Source organism: Equus caballus, chromosome 5 (assembly GCF_041296265.1).
Source record: "Equus caballus isolate H_3958 breed thoroughbred chromosome 5, TB-T2T, whole genome shotgun sequence".
NCBI lineage: Eukaryota > Metazoa > Chordata > Mammalia > Perissodactyla > Equidae > Equus > Equus caballus.
The window spans coordinates 46,234,546-46,254,701 of record NC_091688.1 but is presented as its reverse complement, the minus strand read 5'-3'; the positions used below and the strand labels follow the sequence as shown (position 1 = coordinate 46,254,701).

The window sequence follows — 20,156 nt, the reverse complement described above, 5'->3', positions numbered from 1 at the left end:
CATTATTCTGTGACTTAACCCTTTATGTAGCCTTAGTGGCTAGGGGGAGAGATGGGGACAGATCCTGAGGGGGGCATCTGTTGCCTTGTTGGAGAGAAGTCTCTGCATTTTATTCTAGCTGGGGGAGTGCTGGCTCTTACTAGAGCAGTGTGGGCCACTTTTGCAGGCTCAAAAGGGTTAGGACCATTGAGGGGGGGGTCAAAATTTTTGGAGGCATCTGCCAAGAGGTTTCATGTATCAGGGTCCCAGGTTCTCCCAACCAGGGCCTTGACCACAGACCTGTGAAGTTTCCCCCTTGGACTTATGCCCAGCCTCAGTCCTTGGCTTTCTTTGGCATTCCACTTTCCAGGAGATGAGAGCTTCTTCGTAGGCAGCCAAAGAGGTCCTCTGGTTTTCAGCTGCTTGTTACCCTCAGTTGTTCATTATCTTTCTGCAGAGCATCAACGGTGCTTTGCTATAGTCATCCAATTCCAGTATCCTTACATCTACTCTTTTCTCCAGTATTAAAAATAGATAATTTAGGGGCCGGCCTGGTGGCACAGTGGTTAAGCGTGCACGTTCCGCTTCGGTGGCCTGGGTTTAGCCAGTTCAGATCCCGGGTGCAGACATGGCACTGCTTGGCATGCCCTGCAGGGGTAGGCATCCCACGTATAAAGTAGAAGAAGATGGGCATGGATGTTAGCTCAGGGCCAGTCTTCCTCAGCAAAGAAGAGGAGGATTGGCAGCAGTTAGCTCAGGACTAATCTTCCTCAAAAAAATAAATAAATAAATAAAATTTAAAAAATAGATAATTTAATGTTAAATGTTTGAGAAATGTTCTCAGCTATTCTAAAAAGAGCATTGTGTTAAAAACACATAAGAGCTTGATTGTGCCGATGATGTTAAGATTATGGATATTTTTGTTTAAATATTAAGTCTTGAAAGATTTAAGTAATATTATTAGAATTTTTTTTCTTATGAATGGTAAAATACCAGTTGGCTTTGTTTAACAAGATACATCTGATTATAAGCCTTGGACATGTAACCATGCATTAAGTTATTATTAATGGACCAAGTGGTGGTCAAACAACTCTGTTGTACATGATCTGGAGCTTTAACTTGGTTTTTAATTTATTTTCTAAAGGGGATTGGTAAAACAGATTTCTCGTATCCTCCAGTAAGTAAAAGCTGCTACCAGTTAAGTGTTCCAACAGCTACCCCATGTAGTTTCCTGGGGAAAGAGCAGGCATAGGTACCATATCCACTAGTGGTTGATGTTTATGACACTCTTGGGGCAGCTAGCACCTTAGGGAATGACTAAGAGAGGTACTGAAAACACTGGGCACCAAGAACAGCATCCTAAGCTGATTGTGGTATCAAGACATGGAGTCATCTTTGTAATCTCTTTCTAAAAGTTTCCCTGTGGGTACCTGTTAATTTGTCTCTAGAGCAGACCTAGAGAAGATTTCATGTTCCTTCCCATGGTTTCCTGGTCCCCAAATGGAGTTATTAACCACACCCACCCCCTGCCTACATATACAGGCTTTCCCCAAGAATGGAGGATGGTGAGCAAAGAAGGGATCCGGGGTCCTTTGGGCCTCTCTCCCCAGTGGGATCCAGTGATTTCTGTTTGTGTTTCCAGGAGAGGATGGAATAAAAATGAAGAGGAGTGAGCTCTTAGATAGACAGGGGCAAGTGCCAGAGAGGCATCCAAGCCCTATAGGGAAATTGGAGGGCTGAGCACCTGCCAGGAGAAGTATGAGGTGTTACCAGGCCTTGACCAGACCCAGCACCAAAGCTAGGGTGATAAGCAGGTAGGCCTTAATTTGGGGGACCCAAGAACCTATTCCTGGCAAGCTGTAAGCCAGAAATAAGGGTAGACTGAAGTACAACTTACTCAATTATGAAATTGTGTTAGTAAAATCAATTATTTAAGTATTAACGTACTTATGAGAAAAAATTATGACAAAGATATATGCATGGAAAAATCTGGAGAGAAAGCACAAAAGAAGAGAGTGGGGAAGGAGGAAGCACTTTGTGATGCTTCAGCAATGACTGGTTCCATTCCAGCTTCACCTCAGTGCTCTGCCTACGTCCATGTCTGCCCCAACCTTTTGTCCCCAGGAAGCACTTTCCCTGAAATTCTGTCCACCCTGTGAGGGTAGGCAGAGCTTTCTCCTCTGGGTGGGAATGCCACTTCCTGCTTCAATTCCCCATTCCTCAGGCTAGAATCTTCTACAGGCAGTCCTTCCACAGAGGGGCTTTGGGCCTCTTTCCTGTGGGATTCGTCCCCTGCAATTCTCATTTCCCTGTTTCCCCAGTCCATAAGACCAAACATTATGTGCAAGCAATGAAACTCCTGCTATTATATATGATAATTTCTTTTAATACAAATGTTGGAGTTATTGCACTTCTATTAAGATGATAATTGTTGTACTTTTTTTTGAAGATGAAGGGGAGAAGAACATTCTCACTGTCCGCAGACTAGGGAAGCAGCGGGCTAAGGTGCTCTTCCATCTACTTCAAGTTCCAAGTTGCTTGAGGGTGCTTGTAGGTGGTGAGTACTAAAGGTGAGCCCTGCCATGTGGAGCCAGGACAGAGGCTAGGCAGGGATGCATCCTTGTTTGGAAGATAAGCTGCATTTTTTAAGCCAAATAATCTAGAATCATGTTGCTAGGTTAGTGTATACCCCTTTTTGTTTTTTCTAAGTTTTAGTAAAGTCTTATTCACCTATTTCAGTTTTATCTCAGCTGTGTTATAGAGTAGCAGAAAAATATTCTGTCTCCCAAGTAGAGCCCAAGGGGGACAGTAGTGTATCTTGAAGCTAGTTAGTAATCATCCAGAAAATCAGAAGGGTAAAGTAGACCTCTGGAGGTAAGAGCTGGGGCTTTATGATTTCACTGCTCCTCTCTGCTTGAAATTTCTCCTTGCTGTGCCATCTCGGAGATCTGGGTTTGATTTATCAAGGAAAGCAGTAGTTACATTCTGCCTTCCTATAGGGCAAGAGACTGGGACAGACAAGCAGGACCCCTGGTGTCTCTGCACACAGAAAGGTTATGAGAAAGCCTCAAATGAAAGGGCAAAAATGATGCACCTATTTCTCATCGTGAGTTAATCCCTTGTATCTCTTGTAAGATGCATGGATGCATTCCCTGCACATTGTATTAAAAGAGAAAAGCCGTGAAGTAAGCACGTTCCTGAGCACTGCCAAGGTGTGAGCTCTCTCATTCTCAGGGTCTCTCAGAATTCATTTGTAAGTGATATTTCCTTTTTGGTCTGTACTATTCCCTCTTGTCTGCCTCATAGCCTCTCTTTCTCTTTCTCTGTCTCCTCGTACTCCCTCCCATTCTCTCTCTCTTTCTCTGTCTTAATTTCTTACACATATGCATACACTTATCTTTTAACCCTGTCCCCCAAAATATATTACTCAAACTACCTAATAGGATAATTAGGTTAGACTTGACTTCGAAGTTTTTAAAGATTACTTTAGAGTAAGTCTCACTTCAAATCACCCTTGCTCACCAAATTTCCAAGTTTGTCTTCATTGAAGTCAGCTTATTTATTTGCTTTATTTAAGAGTTAGATGACATGGGACTCACAGTTCTAGTGTCTTTCAACTTGTGGATGTTTGTGCCCCAGTGCTTACCCAGAGAGGAAGGGGGAGGGACTGTCTAGATGTCTGGGCACCCACTAAGCTGCCGCTTCTTCTTTCCCTCCGGGGGCTTCTTCTGGAGTGTCCTTTCCTGCAGCTGTTCTTCTTATTGCTGACATTTCAGCTCTTCTTCTGACTGTATTTCTTTTTGAAGGTAGGAAGTTACCTTCTTCTCATGACCAGAGCCCAAAGAGATTTCTAAATTCCACTTTTTCTGTCTTTGAAGTTCCTTATGTATTATCGTACAGAAAATAGTGTCCACCAAAAATATTACTCCCACTGCCAGATAGAAAAGGACATGAAACCAGACAGAAGTTGGTGACTGGAGGCCTGAAACAGAAAATGACAAAGAGAAGAAATGCTTTCTAGAAGCCGGAGGGATGTGTTTGAGTTATATTTGGAAGAGGAGGTTGGCTGGGACCTGATATGCCAGCTCCCAGTGGAGACACTGGTAATTTCAGGGGGCAGGAAGGAGCTGGAGGTAGGTCTAGCTGGGCTATGGTGTACGGACTGGGGGCAGGCTCCTCATAAGAGCCTAACTGCCAGGGCCCTGTCAGCGGCCTTACTCCTTAGTCTCAGACAACTGCTATTTCCATGCCATTTAATGCTTGAAATAAATTTGGGTTAAAGACAAGCTTTTTTCCTAAACAATTTTTTTTCTAGAGCTTATAATACTTCCACCTCAGCCAAATATAGACACTTGGACAAGTAGTTATGTGCAACCCACAAAATCTCTGTCTCACCACCATGAGAGCTCCTTGAAGTAAGAACTGCACCCCAGGGTCTTTATATCCCCATACCTGTGACAGTAGATAGGAGGAACTCAATATATTGTTGATTAGATTGTTGGTGAGAGAGAGGGTAGAGAAGGAGGGAGGTAAGGAAGGAGGAAGAGGGGGAGAGAGAGAGAGAGAGGAGGAGAGAGGAGAGGGAGGAGAGAGAGACTGGAAAAAATAGAAAATAAAGAAGAGAAGAAAAGAAAAGAAGGAAGGAAGGACAAAAAGAAGGAAATAAATGGAGGAAAGAAAGGAAATGAAATGAAAGAAAAAGAAAGGAAAGGAAATTTAATGAAGTTTATGAGGAGAATAGTGAAGTTCTGAATCAAGAGTGGAAAGGCCTGTTGATGGTTTTTTCCTAGGTGGGCCATGAAATCCCCTTGAACAGACCTCAGTCTCATAGGAGAAAACGGAGCATCCTCTCTTGTGCCAGTCAATTCCCATCATGCTCACTCATCAAGCACTTGAAGCTCCAACTCAGAGCTGCGCTTGATGACGTTTCCATCTTCTGTGGTAGCCTCACACCAGTATAGCCCAGAATCTTCTCTTTTAGCAGTTAGTATCTGGTATTCAGAGGATGTGTTCCTGCTCATCAGGGTCTTGCTGCCCACGTAGAAGGAGAAGTAAAGCTGCAAACCAGGCCTCTGTAGGAGCAACTTGGTTTCACAACTCAGGTTGACCAGATTCCCCTCTAGGAGCGGGAATGACAAGGAGGATCTCAGCACTGGGGCTGGAAATAGCTCTAAAGAAAAAGTTGACACGGACAGGGTTGGCTGCCTCAGTGTCAAGGTTCTTTTACAGAGGATATATCCCCTCTCCCTTCAGGAAACCTGCTCTTAGAGAATGCATCCATAACATACATTTTTTCCCACTTCTAGCAGAGAGGCATTCTTGGGGTTTCCTCATAGAGATAGTTGCCAGCTTGCTCACATCCTACTGGGGAGAGTACCTGTACACAGTCCATACTTCCCTGAATAGCCATGTTATTTATTGTATTACCATGCCCTTTTAGTAATAGTTGTCTAAGAGTGGACACTGGCCCACACACTAGCCAGGTCAGTGACTCATGACTGTGTTCAAGCCTCAAAAAACAATCTGGGACAATAATTTATTTCCCATGGAAATGAACTATTTTTCAGTCAGAAAAAAGTTGCTAGTAGTTGTGAGTACTAAGATGAAAGGCCACGAAAGAGTCACAACAAGGGCCACGTGCAAACTGGAACAAAGGAAGCTGCTTAATTAGCAGATGCTCAGAGAGAGGTGGAACCAGAGAGGCCACGTTTTCCCTGAGAGATAGATGGAAAGTACATATAACCAAGTCCTAATGTCTTCCTGGCTTCTGTTTCTATGGAGCTTTTATGAGATTCCATTGGGTTATTTTCTAATATCTCTCCTACCGACCTTGAGGGAGTCTCTATTCCATGCAACTAAAATGAAATTGATGAAATGGATGCTCACTATGTCCTGGCCTTGACATTAGCTCCTGTGATTATTGATGGTATACTGGAAAGGGCAATGGACTGGGACCCAGAAGACCTCAGTTCTGGTCCTGGCCCAGCCGGTGGTCATTGTGTGGCCTTCAGTAAGGCCTCCGTTTCTTTACTTGCAAATTGAAGCAATGATTTATGATGGTTCGTCTGGTCCTCACAACAACAGCTCTATGACTATTCAGATACCATACCTTTTATAGTGATAGATACTCCTGCTGATGTGTAGCGATGCCATCCCATGCCTGAGCAGTGATAGATGCCATTGTGACTCAGGTTGGTTTTCAGAATGGTGAATTCAGAATCCTGCAGAGAAAACTTAAAGGCTTTGCCATTTTGGTAGAAAACTATATTGTACACCAGCTTATTCTTCCATCCATGACACCTCAAGGCCAGAGGATCCCCTTCGATGAAAACTCTGTTAGAGATCTGGAGTAGTAGCCAATCTGAAAAACATGGGCCCAAATACACGTAGACGGTGGTAGAGGTACTAGGCCACAAAACAATTTTCAAGTGGTAGAGGTACAAGGAGGCCAAAGCTGGACCCAGTGCCTTTCTTATCTTTTTCTCCTTGCAACATTCCAGCCTCAGAGCTCTGCTGAATAGGAGGCCTGTCTCCCATTCCTCAAATATCTTTAGCTTTGCTGGGAAGAAAAGTATTCTTTACCAGCAGCTGTATACACAGCCCCTTCTTGTCTTCCCTTTCCAGATAGCAGAAGTTGCTTGGGACAAAAACAGTCTACTCCATGTGGTAGACAGAATTCTAAGATGACCCCAATGAGTCAGACTCTTGCATAATCCCCTTGAGTGTAGGTGGAACCTATGACTAGCTTCTAGCCAACAAAATATGACAAAGGTGATGGGATGTCCCTCCCATGATTATGTTACATTATATAAGACTGTCTTAGCAGACTAGACTGAGAGTCTCCTGCTGGCCTTAAGGAAGCAAGCTGCCATGTTGTGAGAGGGCCTGTGATGGCCATTTGGCAGGGGGCATCTAGGAGCTGAGATTGGCTCCCAGCTAACAGCCTGCAAGAAGGTGGGGACCTCAGTCCTACAACCATGAGGAGCAAAATTCTGCCAATGACTACACGAGCTTGGAAGAGCTGCAGGAAGGTGCACAGCCCAGTCAATATGCTGATTGCAGCTTTGTAAGACCTTGACAGAGCGCCCAGCAAAGCTGTGCTGGGACTCTTAACTCATGGAAAGATAGTAAACATCTGTTGTTTTAAGCTGCTAAGTTTGTGGCAATTTGTTACACAGCAACAGGAAACTAATACATTCTAACTCCTGACAAATTTGTTAATGGGATCACACGTACTAAGACAAACACACAGAGTGGCAACCATATCCAGATGAATATATGCTACTAAGTTGATAGAAACACTCACATATGTGCACATCAGTGATACAGCTGGTAAAAACAAGCTCCAAGTCAAATGGGCCCTCCCTTTTGATGTACACCTCTACACATAACCAAAAATGCCTCCTTCACTTTTTCTTTCTTTGGAGCACTTGGTTTGGCTAAAGAAGGATGAAGTTCTTAAAGGACAAAAGAGTAGAAGAGACAGCAGTGCTTTTTCCCCCTCCAGAGCTTATCTAAGAACGGAAGGCAGGCATTCCAGTGCTGTATGATCTTTATAGTCTTGGATGCTGCCATTGAGCTTCTAAATATAATGAATACTCTTTCCTCCCTTATTCCTGTTCCCAACCAAGAGGTGCTCAAAGACTGGACTGCCCAAACACACAGACACCTTTGCTTTATACATCCACACATTTTAACATACCTCCAACAGAAACTGTCCAAAATACTAGTAATGATACAACATAATTGAATGACACAATTAACAGAGTGATTTGTGGATTTATATAGAATGCTGTACCTTAGAAAGAGAAAATTCATATACTTTCCAAACACCATGTAACATTTATAAGAACTAAGCACATACTAGGCCACAAAGCAATTTTCAACAAATACCAAGGAACTCATATCATATTTAATACAAATTCTGACCAAAATGCCATAAAATTACAAATCAATAATAAAAAGCCAACCTCCAAAAACACTTCTAAATAATTAATGAGTAAAAAAAAATTATCATGGAAATTAAAAATATCTAGCTTTAAGAGATAATGGGAATATTACATATTAAAACTTGTGGGATGCAGCTTGTAGCCGACATCACTAATTTCCTACTCAAAAACCATTCTCCCCATCTTCATCACCTTGGAGTAGAATGGGGGCACTCATTCTACTCCAGATTAGGACTTGGGTCCACAAATCAGCTGTATTTTCTTGGTCTCAACATACACATATTTAATTAAAGTGACTGAGAATTAGCGTAGCTCAAATGAAATCCTCTACTGCTGACTAACCTTGGCAAAACATTTTTAAAATAGGGTATAGACAGCACCAACCAAAAAACTTGATGTATTGTACTGTAGTAAAATTAAGAACTTTTGTTCCCCGAAAAAATTAAAAAACACAAGAGATAGCAAAAAGGCAAGCCACAAAGTGGAAGATATTTACAACACTTCCCAAAAGACTCATATCCAGAATATATAAAGAACTCCTACAAGTCAATAAAGAAAAGGCAGACGGCAGTAAAAAAAAAATTAGCAAAAACCCCTGATAGGCATTTTACAAAAGAGAATATCCAAAAGGTAATAAACGTGTGAAAAATGCTCAATATCACTAGTTGTCAGGGAAGTGCATATTAAAACCATAATATGATACTATTGCACATGCACCAGAATGACTAAAATGAAAAAAACTGGAAATACCTAGTATTGATGAGGATAAGGAGAAATCAGAACTCTCACACTCTGCTGGTGGGAATGTAATTTGGTATAAGCACTTTGGAAAACTAAACCTGAATATATGCATATTTTATGATCCTGCAATGCCACTCCTAGGCATATTCCAACAGAATTGTGTCCATAAGTACACTAAATGAGAAGTACAAAAAATATCCACAGCAGTACTATTTCTAAGATGCCCAAACTGGAAACAACCCAAGAGTCCATCAATAGAGCAGATAAATATGGAAAATTATACAGTAATGAGAGCAAATGAACTGCAACTTCACGTTATGTAAGAATCTCACAATCAGCATGAGAAAAGCCAAACACAAAAGAGTACAAAGTGTACCACACTGCATCCGTTTATATGAAGTTAAAACATGGGCAAAATGCTATGCTGTTATGCTGCCTTGGGGGGTTGTGACTAGAAATGGGCAAGAAGGAGTTTCTGTGATTGTGGAAGTGTTCTATTTCTTGATCTGGCGGTGTTTACTTTGTGAAAATTCACTGAGGTATACATTTAAGATTTGTTGTGTGTTATACCTTAATAAACATTCACAGTAAAATATAACTTAAAAAGATATATAATGTAATAATATAATATATAACAATGTAAAAAATAATGCAAAAGATATTCTCAATAAGTCACCAATGCTGGGAGTTCAAGAGTCTAGGCAGAGGCAAAGAAAATGGCCTCTTTCCGGTCCTAGTTCGTTTTTTTCACTTGAACCATGAAACACTTCTGCTTTTCCTCCAACTACACAAAGTCTCTTATTGAAACAGTTCCGTCAGCTCCCCTAACCTCTCCAGCCTAGGAACTGATTCCTGGAGTCCTAAGAGACACATGAGAAACACCTAGCATTTTCTCTGACATTCTCAACATTTTCTTAGCTAAAACACATTTCCTTCAAAAGCATTAATCTCCTAGTCTGCATAAATCTAATCCTGCCTCCAGCATGGATTAACTTTTGCATTATCAATTACAAAAAAGTTTTAGCTTATTGCTTTTGAATAACTAAATAATCCATTCGAATGGTTTGTCCTGGGTATTGAAACATTTTGCCCTAAAATGTGTTGCAGTTTCCATCTCTTGACAAAGGGAAACTACTTGCAGATTTAAGTAGATGGTGGGGGTTTTTTCCTGCTTCTGTTTATCATGGCTTAAAAGACCTAAAGTCTCATAGTAATTCTATGCCCAGAATATTCTCTTACAGATATACCACGAAACGTACCCCATACTATAAGTATAAAGATGTTATTGCAGCATTGTTCCTAAAAGTGAAGGGACAGAAACACACTGGAAGTTTACTAATGGGCAGAATGGTTATATCAATGATAGCACATCCATTTGAAAGTATGAGGTAGATCTCTGTTGATATAAACAGATCTCCAAGATATTATAAGTGGTAAAACTAAGATGTGAGACAGTATATAGAGTATTCTACAACCACTTTTTAAAAAAGTTTATATATAAACAGTTTCGTTCCTGTGGAAGGTGACCGTGGGACTAGGGTTTTGAGTGGGAGAAAGATTTCATTGTTCATCATTGTACATTTGTCTGAATTATTATTTACTATGTGCAAGCCTACTTGTTTCCAACAAAACTACATAATTTTGAATAACAAAATGTTAGGGTCTGAGTTTTACTCTAGATACCCTACATACAGCTGCCCCAGTTGAGGTGCTGTTGGGGCACAGTTCAAACACCCTAATGTGATGTTTTGAGCATCTTGACCTAATTTCACCTGGTAGGCACATAGAGCTGAGACTCATACTCAGATAAATCGACACACACACCTCTGGCAACCAGAAAGGAGAAAACAAAGGAAGACCTCGTGATTTCCAGCCCTCCTGCTCCATGCCATACTTACCTCTATGGATTTCCAGCTGTATAGGGTCACTTGGCACTGAGAGACCTGTCTGGCACCTGTATTCACCACTGTCATTGACAGTGGCAGCAGTGATTCTGTATCTGGGGGTCAAGGTCTGAATGGTTGTGCCGTTGAGAAACCACCGTGTAGAGCTGTCCTCAGGCAGATGGGGTCCCTCACACCATAAGGTTACATTTTCCTCTTGGAATACACTAACCCATGGAGGCTGCAAGGTGATCACTGCCTTTGTGGAGTCTGCTTTGGGATTAAAACAAAAAGAACAAGTGGAATAAAAGGGAAGTCTGAGCAACTGGTAAAGTTTTGCGGATGCCACAACGACAAAAATGTATATTTAGATTAAATTGAAAAATTGGTGAGTGGAAACCTACAAAAGCCAGCCATTAAGAGTGTCCAGACCCTACTACAGAGAGCTCTGTTGATGTCATTAAATCTGCATCTGTGCGTTGGAGATTTTGGGTTCCCGAGAAACAAATGACTAATTTAGGTTCATTGCTGGTCAGCAAGGAAGCAGGGTTTCAAACTAGGGCAAACTGCTTGGAGCCGATTTTCTTATCCTCTGTGCTATACTGTCTCTTAGGGTTAATATCAGGCCTTACTTAGCATCTGCAGTGGAAATCGAGGTTCAAATTCCTCACTTTGAATCCTTCGCTTACCTGCTGGATTCTCTCTGAGGAACAAAAATGTACTGAGCTTTCTTCTAAAAGGAACTTTCTGGAGGGATGCTGGCAAACCCAGCAGAGCTACCTCTGCATTATTGCAATTCTGGCCCTTTCCTGCTATTTTATATAGATTTAGGCATTTAGTTCAGAGGTTGGGACTGATCCAGAAAAATCTTAGAGAGAAACCTTAAAAACCAGGATTTTATCAAAATTATACTCAATATAGGAGATCTGACATAATTTATAAAACTTTCTCCTTTCTATTCTCTCCCTATGCTTTCTTCTTCACGATAAGGGGACCCAGCCTTTGGAAGCAGCAACGTGGCAAAGGAAGAGAAGTTGAGTTAGACATTACTCACCATCTTGCCCACCAACTGGAACTGTAAGAGACCAGAGAATAGAGACATCAGTTGGTCAGGGGGAGACGACAAGGAAGGGAGAATTGTGGAGACAGAATTAATGTACACTCTGTCTTCTGTAGGCCAGCTTTGGTCTCCTGAGTTTCTCTCTACCCACTTTCCCCAAATCAGGTACAGCGGTACTGAAGAGCCCATGGCTGGTTGTTGACAAGGCTTTATTTTGACATGGTGCTGTAGGCTTAATGTTACTCAGAGTCTCCCTTCTCATCCTTTTGATATAATAAGCACCAATAAACCAAGACGCACAGATGCAGTTGTCTCCATACTCATGAGTTGTAGCCTAGTATACTAAAGGAAGACAAAAAAATCCTGAGTTCCCAGAACCAGAGCCTGTACCCTTCTAGCTACCCCCTCTAAGCCCAAATTACCCCAAAGGAACAGAGCTGTCAAGAGCCACATGTTATCTCCGAGCTGATGGGAGCAGTGAAATCTGTAACATGCAAGACATGGAAGAGGTTCTGCCGAGGGCCCTGGAGCCAAGATTAGAAAAGAGGAAGGAAATTGTCACTTCTGACTGCTTTCATTATGTTCCTTTTCTGGGAAGTATATTCTTAATTCTCGGAGCAAGCTCTCCCCATTCTCATACTTCTCGGCCCATCTCTCCCAGTTCGAAACTCTGGGTTTTGGGTTTATGAAACTCTAAGAAACCAAGGAAGGGGTTAAAGTTTTACTGGCATTCTATCCTGACTATATCTTCCCTCTACCAATTCTGTGTCTTGGGGCTAGAATATGCAAATCTCCATTTTAAAAATTGGTTCAAAACCTGGCTACTGCCTCCAAAGCTTGATCATTTGAATCCAGATTATTCTATAGCAGCCTGTAAGAGGCATCTGAAGAGTTACTAATCTGCAAGAATTCCCCTAATACAAACCAGCCTCTCTTCCTCTGGGAACACATGCAGGATCCATTTCTCATTTCAGTTTAAAAAAAGAGCCATGTCTCTGAAAGACATTATGAATTTGGGATGTTTATTTTGGCTAAATCCAGGGGAATCAAATGATTAATGTAAATGCTGTAGAGATGAAAAATAGCATATGTATATATATATCAGCAGAAATATCCCGAAGAAGGGAGTTTCAGAGTACAGGTGGGAAGCTCTCCACTACTAAAGTGAGCTGGAACCTGAGGCAGAGTTGTAAAGATATAGAGATTTTTAGGTATTCTGTTAAGAGAGAAAGAAAACTAAACAGAAACTAGGATGAGTCCAATGAGTGCAAAAGGACTTAGGTAGCAATCTCACACTGATTGAGAATTAAAAATGGCGACATATAATGTTGTAGACTGAATTACTGGCCCCAATTTCTCATCTCTCCCTGAAACTACACTATTTCCACAGCCTCATGAGAGGCTGAGGGTACTTCCTTGACCCTTGGCTTTGACTCATCCATGTGACTTTCATTGGCCAATGAAATGTGGGTGGAAACACCATTGTGCTAATTCTGAACCTAGACTTTAGGAATCTTTACATATTGTCTCTCACCCTCTTGTGCTTCTGTTATCGTCATGACAAGAACATGCTCTAGCTAGCCAGCTATATTGTGAGGCAGAGCTGTCCTGGCCATTGCAGCCTAAAGCAGAGCTGCTCCAGCTGCCCTGCAAACTTCAAGTGAGAAATAAATGCTTACTATTGTATGCCACTAACATTTTGAAATTACTATAGAGCAATAGCTGATTGATACAATTGAAAAGCAAGGAAGAAAGGTCTAGGAAGAACTCAGGATATTCTGAGAGAGATGGGAGAAGCCTTAGCTCATTGAAGTTTACAGTCAAAGCCTATATTCAGAACTATTACACTGTTTTGTCTTCAAAATTTTCATTGTATGAATGTACCATAATTTATTTCACCAACATTTCTTTAGAGACATGCAGGCTGTTTCTAAGGTTTCACTGTTGTGAGCAGCAATGAATAGTCTTGTACCCATCTTTAAATACTTGACTTATTATTCCTGTAGAACACATTCCTAGAACCAGTATTGCTCAGTCACAGGAAATGGACATTTCTTCTTTGGATAGATGCTGTCAGATTGTCTGATCATTACCACCATCATCGCATATATTTGTACAGTGTTTATTATGCACCAGGCAAGTATGCTTGATATGTATTTTCTCATTTAATCCTCACAATAAACTATGGGTAGACACTATCGTTATTTCCATTTTACAAATGATGCAACTAGTCAAAGAGGAATTTGGTATCTTGTCCAAGGTTGTAAAAGGTAGAAGCAGGATTCGAAACCAGGCACTTTGATCTCCTCTACATTCTCAGCAATAGAGCATAACAGTACCCACCACATCCCTTACAATTTATGATTTGTAGTAAAATAGCTGCTTCTTTAAAAAATGTGCGAATGTGTTTCATTGACCAGGAAAACATGGGGGAATGAGTAGTCTTGTGGAAGAGGAATGAAAGAGATCCATGACTTAGAAGGATGAAATGCTTTTTGTCTAATAAGCATCTGTAGTTTCCAAATGTTGAGCAAACATCCCCTGATGTAGGTCTGAATCCAGTAAAAAGAACTAGGAGATAATGGAGCAAACATTGTAACTAAGGCAGGATAGTCTCCAGTATTTAGTGGCTAATGAAAATCATGATGCTCACAAGAACCGTTACGAGAATTTACATCTATATGTGACATTTATATTTCCATACATTGGTGATATTTTATAATACCATCTTACTCATCGGCTTCATGCTTTTAAAATCACTTCACAAATACACTTTTCTCGAAGGTAGATGCAAAGTATTAGTTGCCTGTTTTAATTAAAATTGTTCTCTTCTCTACAATAAAAAATGATTTGTGAACAATTATTTGATATACTTTTTAAAAGGTAGGATAATTTAAATCTCACAAAGAAATGACCCAAAATTAATTTTATTTTTGCACTCTTTACGAGTAAAAAGCAGTTGGTGATCTTATTTTCCCTTAACAACCATATATTTTAGGAAGTATTGAAATATATCAAGTAAATTTTAGGTAAATAATTGTGTATAATTGTCTACAACACGATTTAACTTAACACGTTTTGTACGCTGTTGTAACATCTCTTGAACAGATGAAATATATTACCTTATATATTTGCTAATGCTGGAAGTGTTTTTCAGGAGATTCAGGTAAACTTTACCTGATGTTTTTCTTCAACTATCATTCACTGTAAAAAGTTCCACATTGGTTCAATTTCTACTTTCATTAGAAATTCAATTGATTTTTTATTCTTATTCTTACTGCTTCATCTATCAAATCTTTCTCTGGTTCCTGCATCCCTCAAGGTGATTTCATCAACTTAAAAAAAATTTAATCCTCATCTGTGACTTTATATTTATATCATCTAGTCTTTACAGTTAATTTCTGGTGGTGTTATAATTTGTCTTTTATAGATTGTTTCAATGTGGAATGACTTTGTCCATTTCCTCTTCCCTTAATCCCACTTTTTTTTTGTCATCGTGAATATACTCGTTAAGCCCATTGTCTAATTGTCCTGTGTGCCCTTGAGGTTCCTTCCTAAGCTTTTTACTAATCAAACCATTATAAATCTCAGTCTGTCTGCTTTTGCATACATTTTCCATCATCCTCAAGATAGCAAATCACTGCATTTTGATTTTGTTCCTGCATCACAGTGTTATGGAACAGCAAGCCAATCTCTGACACCGGTAGTGGTGAAAGAAAGCAGGAATTTTATTTTTGCACAGCGCTGAGTAAGGAGAGAGGGCAGCTAACGCTGAAATCCCAAACTCCCCAAAAAGCTAAAAGGAGTTTTAGATAGGGGTTTTAGATAGGGGAGGGGGAGCATATGCCCTTGCTGGTCAGCAGCTTTCCCACCAGCCTGTATCTCTTTGTGGGGTGGAGATGATCCAGGTGCTTGTCCTTGATGGTGCCTGTCTCCATGGAGGATAGTGGATTCTGGAGCCAGGAAGCCAGAGAGTAAGCAGGGAATGAGTGTTTTGGTTTTAACCCCATATATGCTGGGTTTAATGTGGGGAAACTGATATCAGGGTCGGTATCAACAGCAGCAAGGGGTTCTGGCCAAACTGAAAAGGCCAGAGGGGGAGGGGGAAAGTGTTAAAACATTTGAGTAGCTTATATTCTAAAAATAGGTATCATCTGAAACAGAGAAACTCTTCACATGAACTCCTCCCTCAATATTTGGCAGTCTGATGTGTAAGTCAGCACTATCCTGAAAGGCCTTCATCTAGTACTATAAACAGGGGAGGCCACAATGGTTTGTTGGATCATAGCATGTGAAAGCTCCTGATCGTCCATGTTCCCCAAGCTAGCACCATCTTCCCTCGACCACCTTGATGTGTCAGGAAAACACCTTCACAGTCATCATGACAAGAGCAGGAGGAAGTTGGTCAAGATGGGGGTTGGTGACTAGAACAGATAGAGGGTTCAGGAAGGTAGGGAAGTAGGAGGTTGGCCACAAACTCTTCCTTTTTTTTTTTTTTTTTGCCCTTGTTCCACCCCAGGGGGAGAAAAAAAATCTTTATTTCTTTTCAGAACTTAAAAAATGTTATGCAATATTTTATACAAATGACAGAATGTGTAATATATATGTGTATTTGGCTATGACACACAATAAGCAAATGAATACTAATGAACCCACCACTCAAATTAAGAACTAAAATATTATTAATAACATACAAGATTTCTGGCCAAGATAGAGTAGCAAAGATTGGATTTATCGTCTCACCTGAAATAAAAACAAAAATGAACAAAATATATTAAACAACGTTTTTCAAAACAGTGGCCATCAGGCGACAAAGCACAGTCATCCCTGAGGGATGGGAAAGAAAAGAGATGAGCCTGTGATTGCCCCAGCTCACTGCATTGAGAGGGTCTCCAGGCTGTGGTGCTGGGATGGGCGATTCAGGCAAACCCCAGTGGAATCTCTGAGTTGAGAAGATGTTGCTGAGAGTCTGGAGAGACCAAGCTGGCTAGAGTTCACAGGCCAAAAAACTGCAAAGGAGAAAGCTGCACAGAGACAGAAGTCTCCAGGTACAGGGGATTCCCCTCAAGCATTCAGCAGAATAGGGACCAGTTATTTGTGGGAGAAAACTACCTCAGGCCTGGGAAAGAACTTGAAAGGATTAGATGGAGTAGCCCTCAGTGCTCACACAGGGCTGGAAATAGTACCAGTTCCCAACAGCCGGAAAGGAAAACATCATAATTCATGAGGTATGTGATAGAATACTCAGACGGGTCTTACCTCAGTAAAGTGGAGAGGTGGAAGATATCACAAGACCAAAATCCAACTTCTAGAGATGAAATCTGATACATTGGATGGGATTAAGAGCAGATTAGACATTGCAGAAGAAAAGATTAGTGAATATGAAGACATTATAGCAATAGTACCTATCCAAAATGAAACACAGAATGAAAAAGAAGATAAAGAGGATCAGTGAGGTGTGGTAATGGCTTAATATTGTTACCAGCTTTTAGTTAATATCAGCCCTGATATTGTTTCCCCTACAGTGAACCCAGCATATATGGGTTGAAACTAAAGGCACACATTCCCAATTCCCTGGTTCTTTAGTTACACTCATGTGTAAATAATTGTTTCTTTAACCTCTGACTCCCTGAGCTATAGAGCCAAATAGAAGATACAAATTGTTAAAGTCCAGATGACCTCACACTGGGCTCCCACTAAAGTTGTGGCTAATTGCAGGACATTGAAGTTCTTTTACAGAGAAACTAAGGTCCGGAGAATATCAAGAAACCAAAGCTTCCCAGGACCAACTCCTCGGCTTCCTGACATAACAGTCTACCTTCTACCATGGAGATAAACAGTCAAGGACACTCATCTGAGAAATATTTTGTTTCCTCCTCTGGAAGCAGCCCCAGACACAGGCTTATGGGCAAATGCTGACCAAGAAGTCCACGGCCCCAGTCTCCCGTCCCCTACCTAAAACCCAAATAAACTCCTACTCCTTTCTTAACAGGGAGCAAGCAGTTTTGGGGCACTGGCCCTTGCTTTTCTCCTACTGCCTGGCAAAGTAAAGCCTTTCCTATTTCACCCAAGACTCTGTTGTTGTTATTTGGCTTGGCATCAGGATCGAAGACAAAACTTTCAGTAACAATATATGTGTAATTGGAGTCCCTGAAAAGCGGGGGTGGACAGAAAATATATTTGAAGAAATAATGGCCCAAAATTTTCCAAACTTGATGAAAACTATAAATTCATAGATCCAAGAATCTCAACAAACCCCAAGCATGCACACACACACAAGCCATGAATAAAACAACATAAGGTCATAATAATCAAATTACTCAAAATTAACAGTAAAAGAAAAAAAAAATCTCAAAAGCAGCCAGAGAAAAAAGATATGTTACACAGAGGCAGAGGAATGAAGATAAGGATGACATCTGATGTTTTGTTGGAAACAATGCAAGTGAGAAGATAATGTAGCAATATCTTTAAAGAACTGAAGGAAAGCAATCTCTCAACCTAGAATTCTATGCCCAGTGAAAGTATCTCTCAAAAACAAAGATATTATATGTATATGAATTTTTTATTTTATAAGATGATGCTAAGTTAGTTTCTCAGTGGCTATACTAGTTTAAACTGCCATCAGCAGGATATAAGGATTTCTATTTTGCTAATGTCCTTGCTAATATTTGATATTGTAGTAAGACTTCTTAGTCTCTCTTCCCAACTTTATGGTTATAAACTAGCACTCTGTTGTAGTATTCATTTGCATTGCCCTGATTACTAATGACATTGAACACTTTTTCATATGTTTATTCACCATTTGTGTAGTTTCCTCAGTGAAATCTCTGTTCGTGGCTTTTATTTTACTCATTTTGTGCATTTTTATCTTTTTCTTAATGATTTGTAGAAGCTTTAAGATTCAATCTGGCTTGGGGGTTGTATGTGTTGCAGTTATTTTTTTGTGATCTGTGACTTGTCTTTTCACTTTATGTTGTGTTTTCATATACAAAAACTCTTAATTTTAATGTAAATTTATCGATATTTCATTTTATGGTTAGTATTGTCTTGTTTTTGAAGTCCTTACCTATTCCAAAGTATTTTCTTCTAAAAGTTTACCTTTTACATTTAAGTCTTAAATCTATCTGTAAATTATGTCTGTATGTGGTGTGAGGCAGGTATCCAATTTCTTTTTTTCCACATGTATAACCAATTGTCCCAGCACCATTTAAAAACGTAAATCATTCCCTCTCTGAAGTGAACTGACAATTCTATCACAAAATAAGTTTTCATATATATGTGGTTCTCTTCCTAGAGTTTATGCTGTTTCATTTGCAATTTTCCTATCCCTGCGCCAATACCATACTGTCTTAATAATATGGCTTTCTAATACATTGTGACATATGGTAGTGCACGTCTCCTTAACTTATCCATCTTCAGTGGTGTCATAGTTATTCTTGTATTGTTGCTCATTCATGGACATATTGAATCAGCTTGTCAGATTTCTTAATATTTTTTGTATTTAGATCAGAATTACATTGAATATGTATATTAATTTGGGGAGGATTTGTATCTTTATGACTTTAGTCTTCCAAACCACGGATTTGGTATATCTACCCAAGTCTTTGGTGTTCCTCAATAATTTTCCATAAGTTGCACAGTTTTCTCCATATAGATTTTGCACAGATCTTGTGGGATTTCTTCTTAGGGGGGGTGTGTGTATGTGTGTGAGTGAGTGTGTATATTTTTGCTAATTTAAATGGTAGTTTAAAATTTACACTTTCTAAATGTTTGTTTATGGCATAATGGAAATTCAGTTGATTTATGGAGTGATGCCTTCATATTCAGATACTTTACTAAAGTCTTTAAAATTTTTTTCAGATTATTTATTTTCAGATTCTTTTGTGTTTTTTCATAGAAATTTATATTATCTGCAAGTGTTATAGAGCTTTCTTTATTTCTTTCCAATCCATATATGAGTATTTTCTGTAGGATTTTGGTAGGTATATTTTTTCAGGAAAATCATGCTTTATTTCTTAGTTTGCTAAATCATAAAATGTTGTTAACTTTTATCAAGTGCTTTTTCTCTGTGAATTGAGATGATAATATAATATTCCTCCTTAAATTTGTTAATGTGTCTAATTATGTTTATAGATTTTTCTGCTGTTAAAAAACTCTTAAATTCCTGAGTAAATCTGATTTCATCATGGTTTATCATGCAGTTTTAGATATTGATGGATTTGACTTGTCAATGTTTTGTACTTAAAATTTCTGCTTTATATCCATCACAATTTCACCAGAAGTTTCTTGATGTTGTTGGTCTTTTCAAAGAACTAACTTTAGACTTTGTAGATTCTATTTATTCTATCTTTGTTTTTCTATTTCAATTATTTCTGCTCTTATTTCTTTTATCTTCCTTCTCTTCTTTTTGTTGGATTTGTTCTGTCCTTTTTCTAACTTTAAGTCTCATGCTTAGGTTAATTTAACATTTCTTCACTTCTAATATAAGAATATAAGAGTTTCTTTTTTATTCTAATTACCCTTTTAGCCACATTCCATTAATTT

At 39.7% G+C, this 20,156-nt stretch overlaps 1 protein-coding gene across 1 annotated transcript in view; it reads right to left on the bottom strand.

Annotated features, from left to right (window-relative positions):
• Window positions 1-3,513: 3,513 nt before the first annotated feature.
• The window catches only part of LOC111773647 (putative high affinity immunoglobulin gamma Fc receptor IB), a 35,839-nt gene continuing 19,196 nt past the window's right edge, over window positions 3,514-20,156 (bottom strand). The window contains exons 2-4 of the mRNA XM_070268401.1: window positions 10,568-10,825; window positions 6,089-6,340; window positions 3,514-3,961 (exon numbers count right to left, since the gene is read on the bottom strand). Of these exons, the coding sequence (XP_070124502.1) occupies window positions 3,738-3,961; window positions 6,089-6,340; window positions 10,568-10,825 (734 nt within the window). The 3' untranslated portion in view covers window positions 3,514-3,737. The remainder of the gene's footprint in view (window positions 3,962-6,088; window positions 6,341-10,567; window positions 10,826-20,156) is intronic.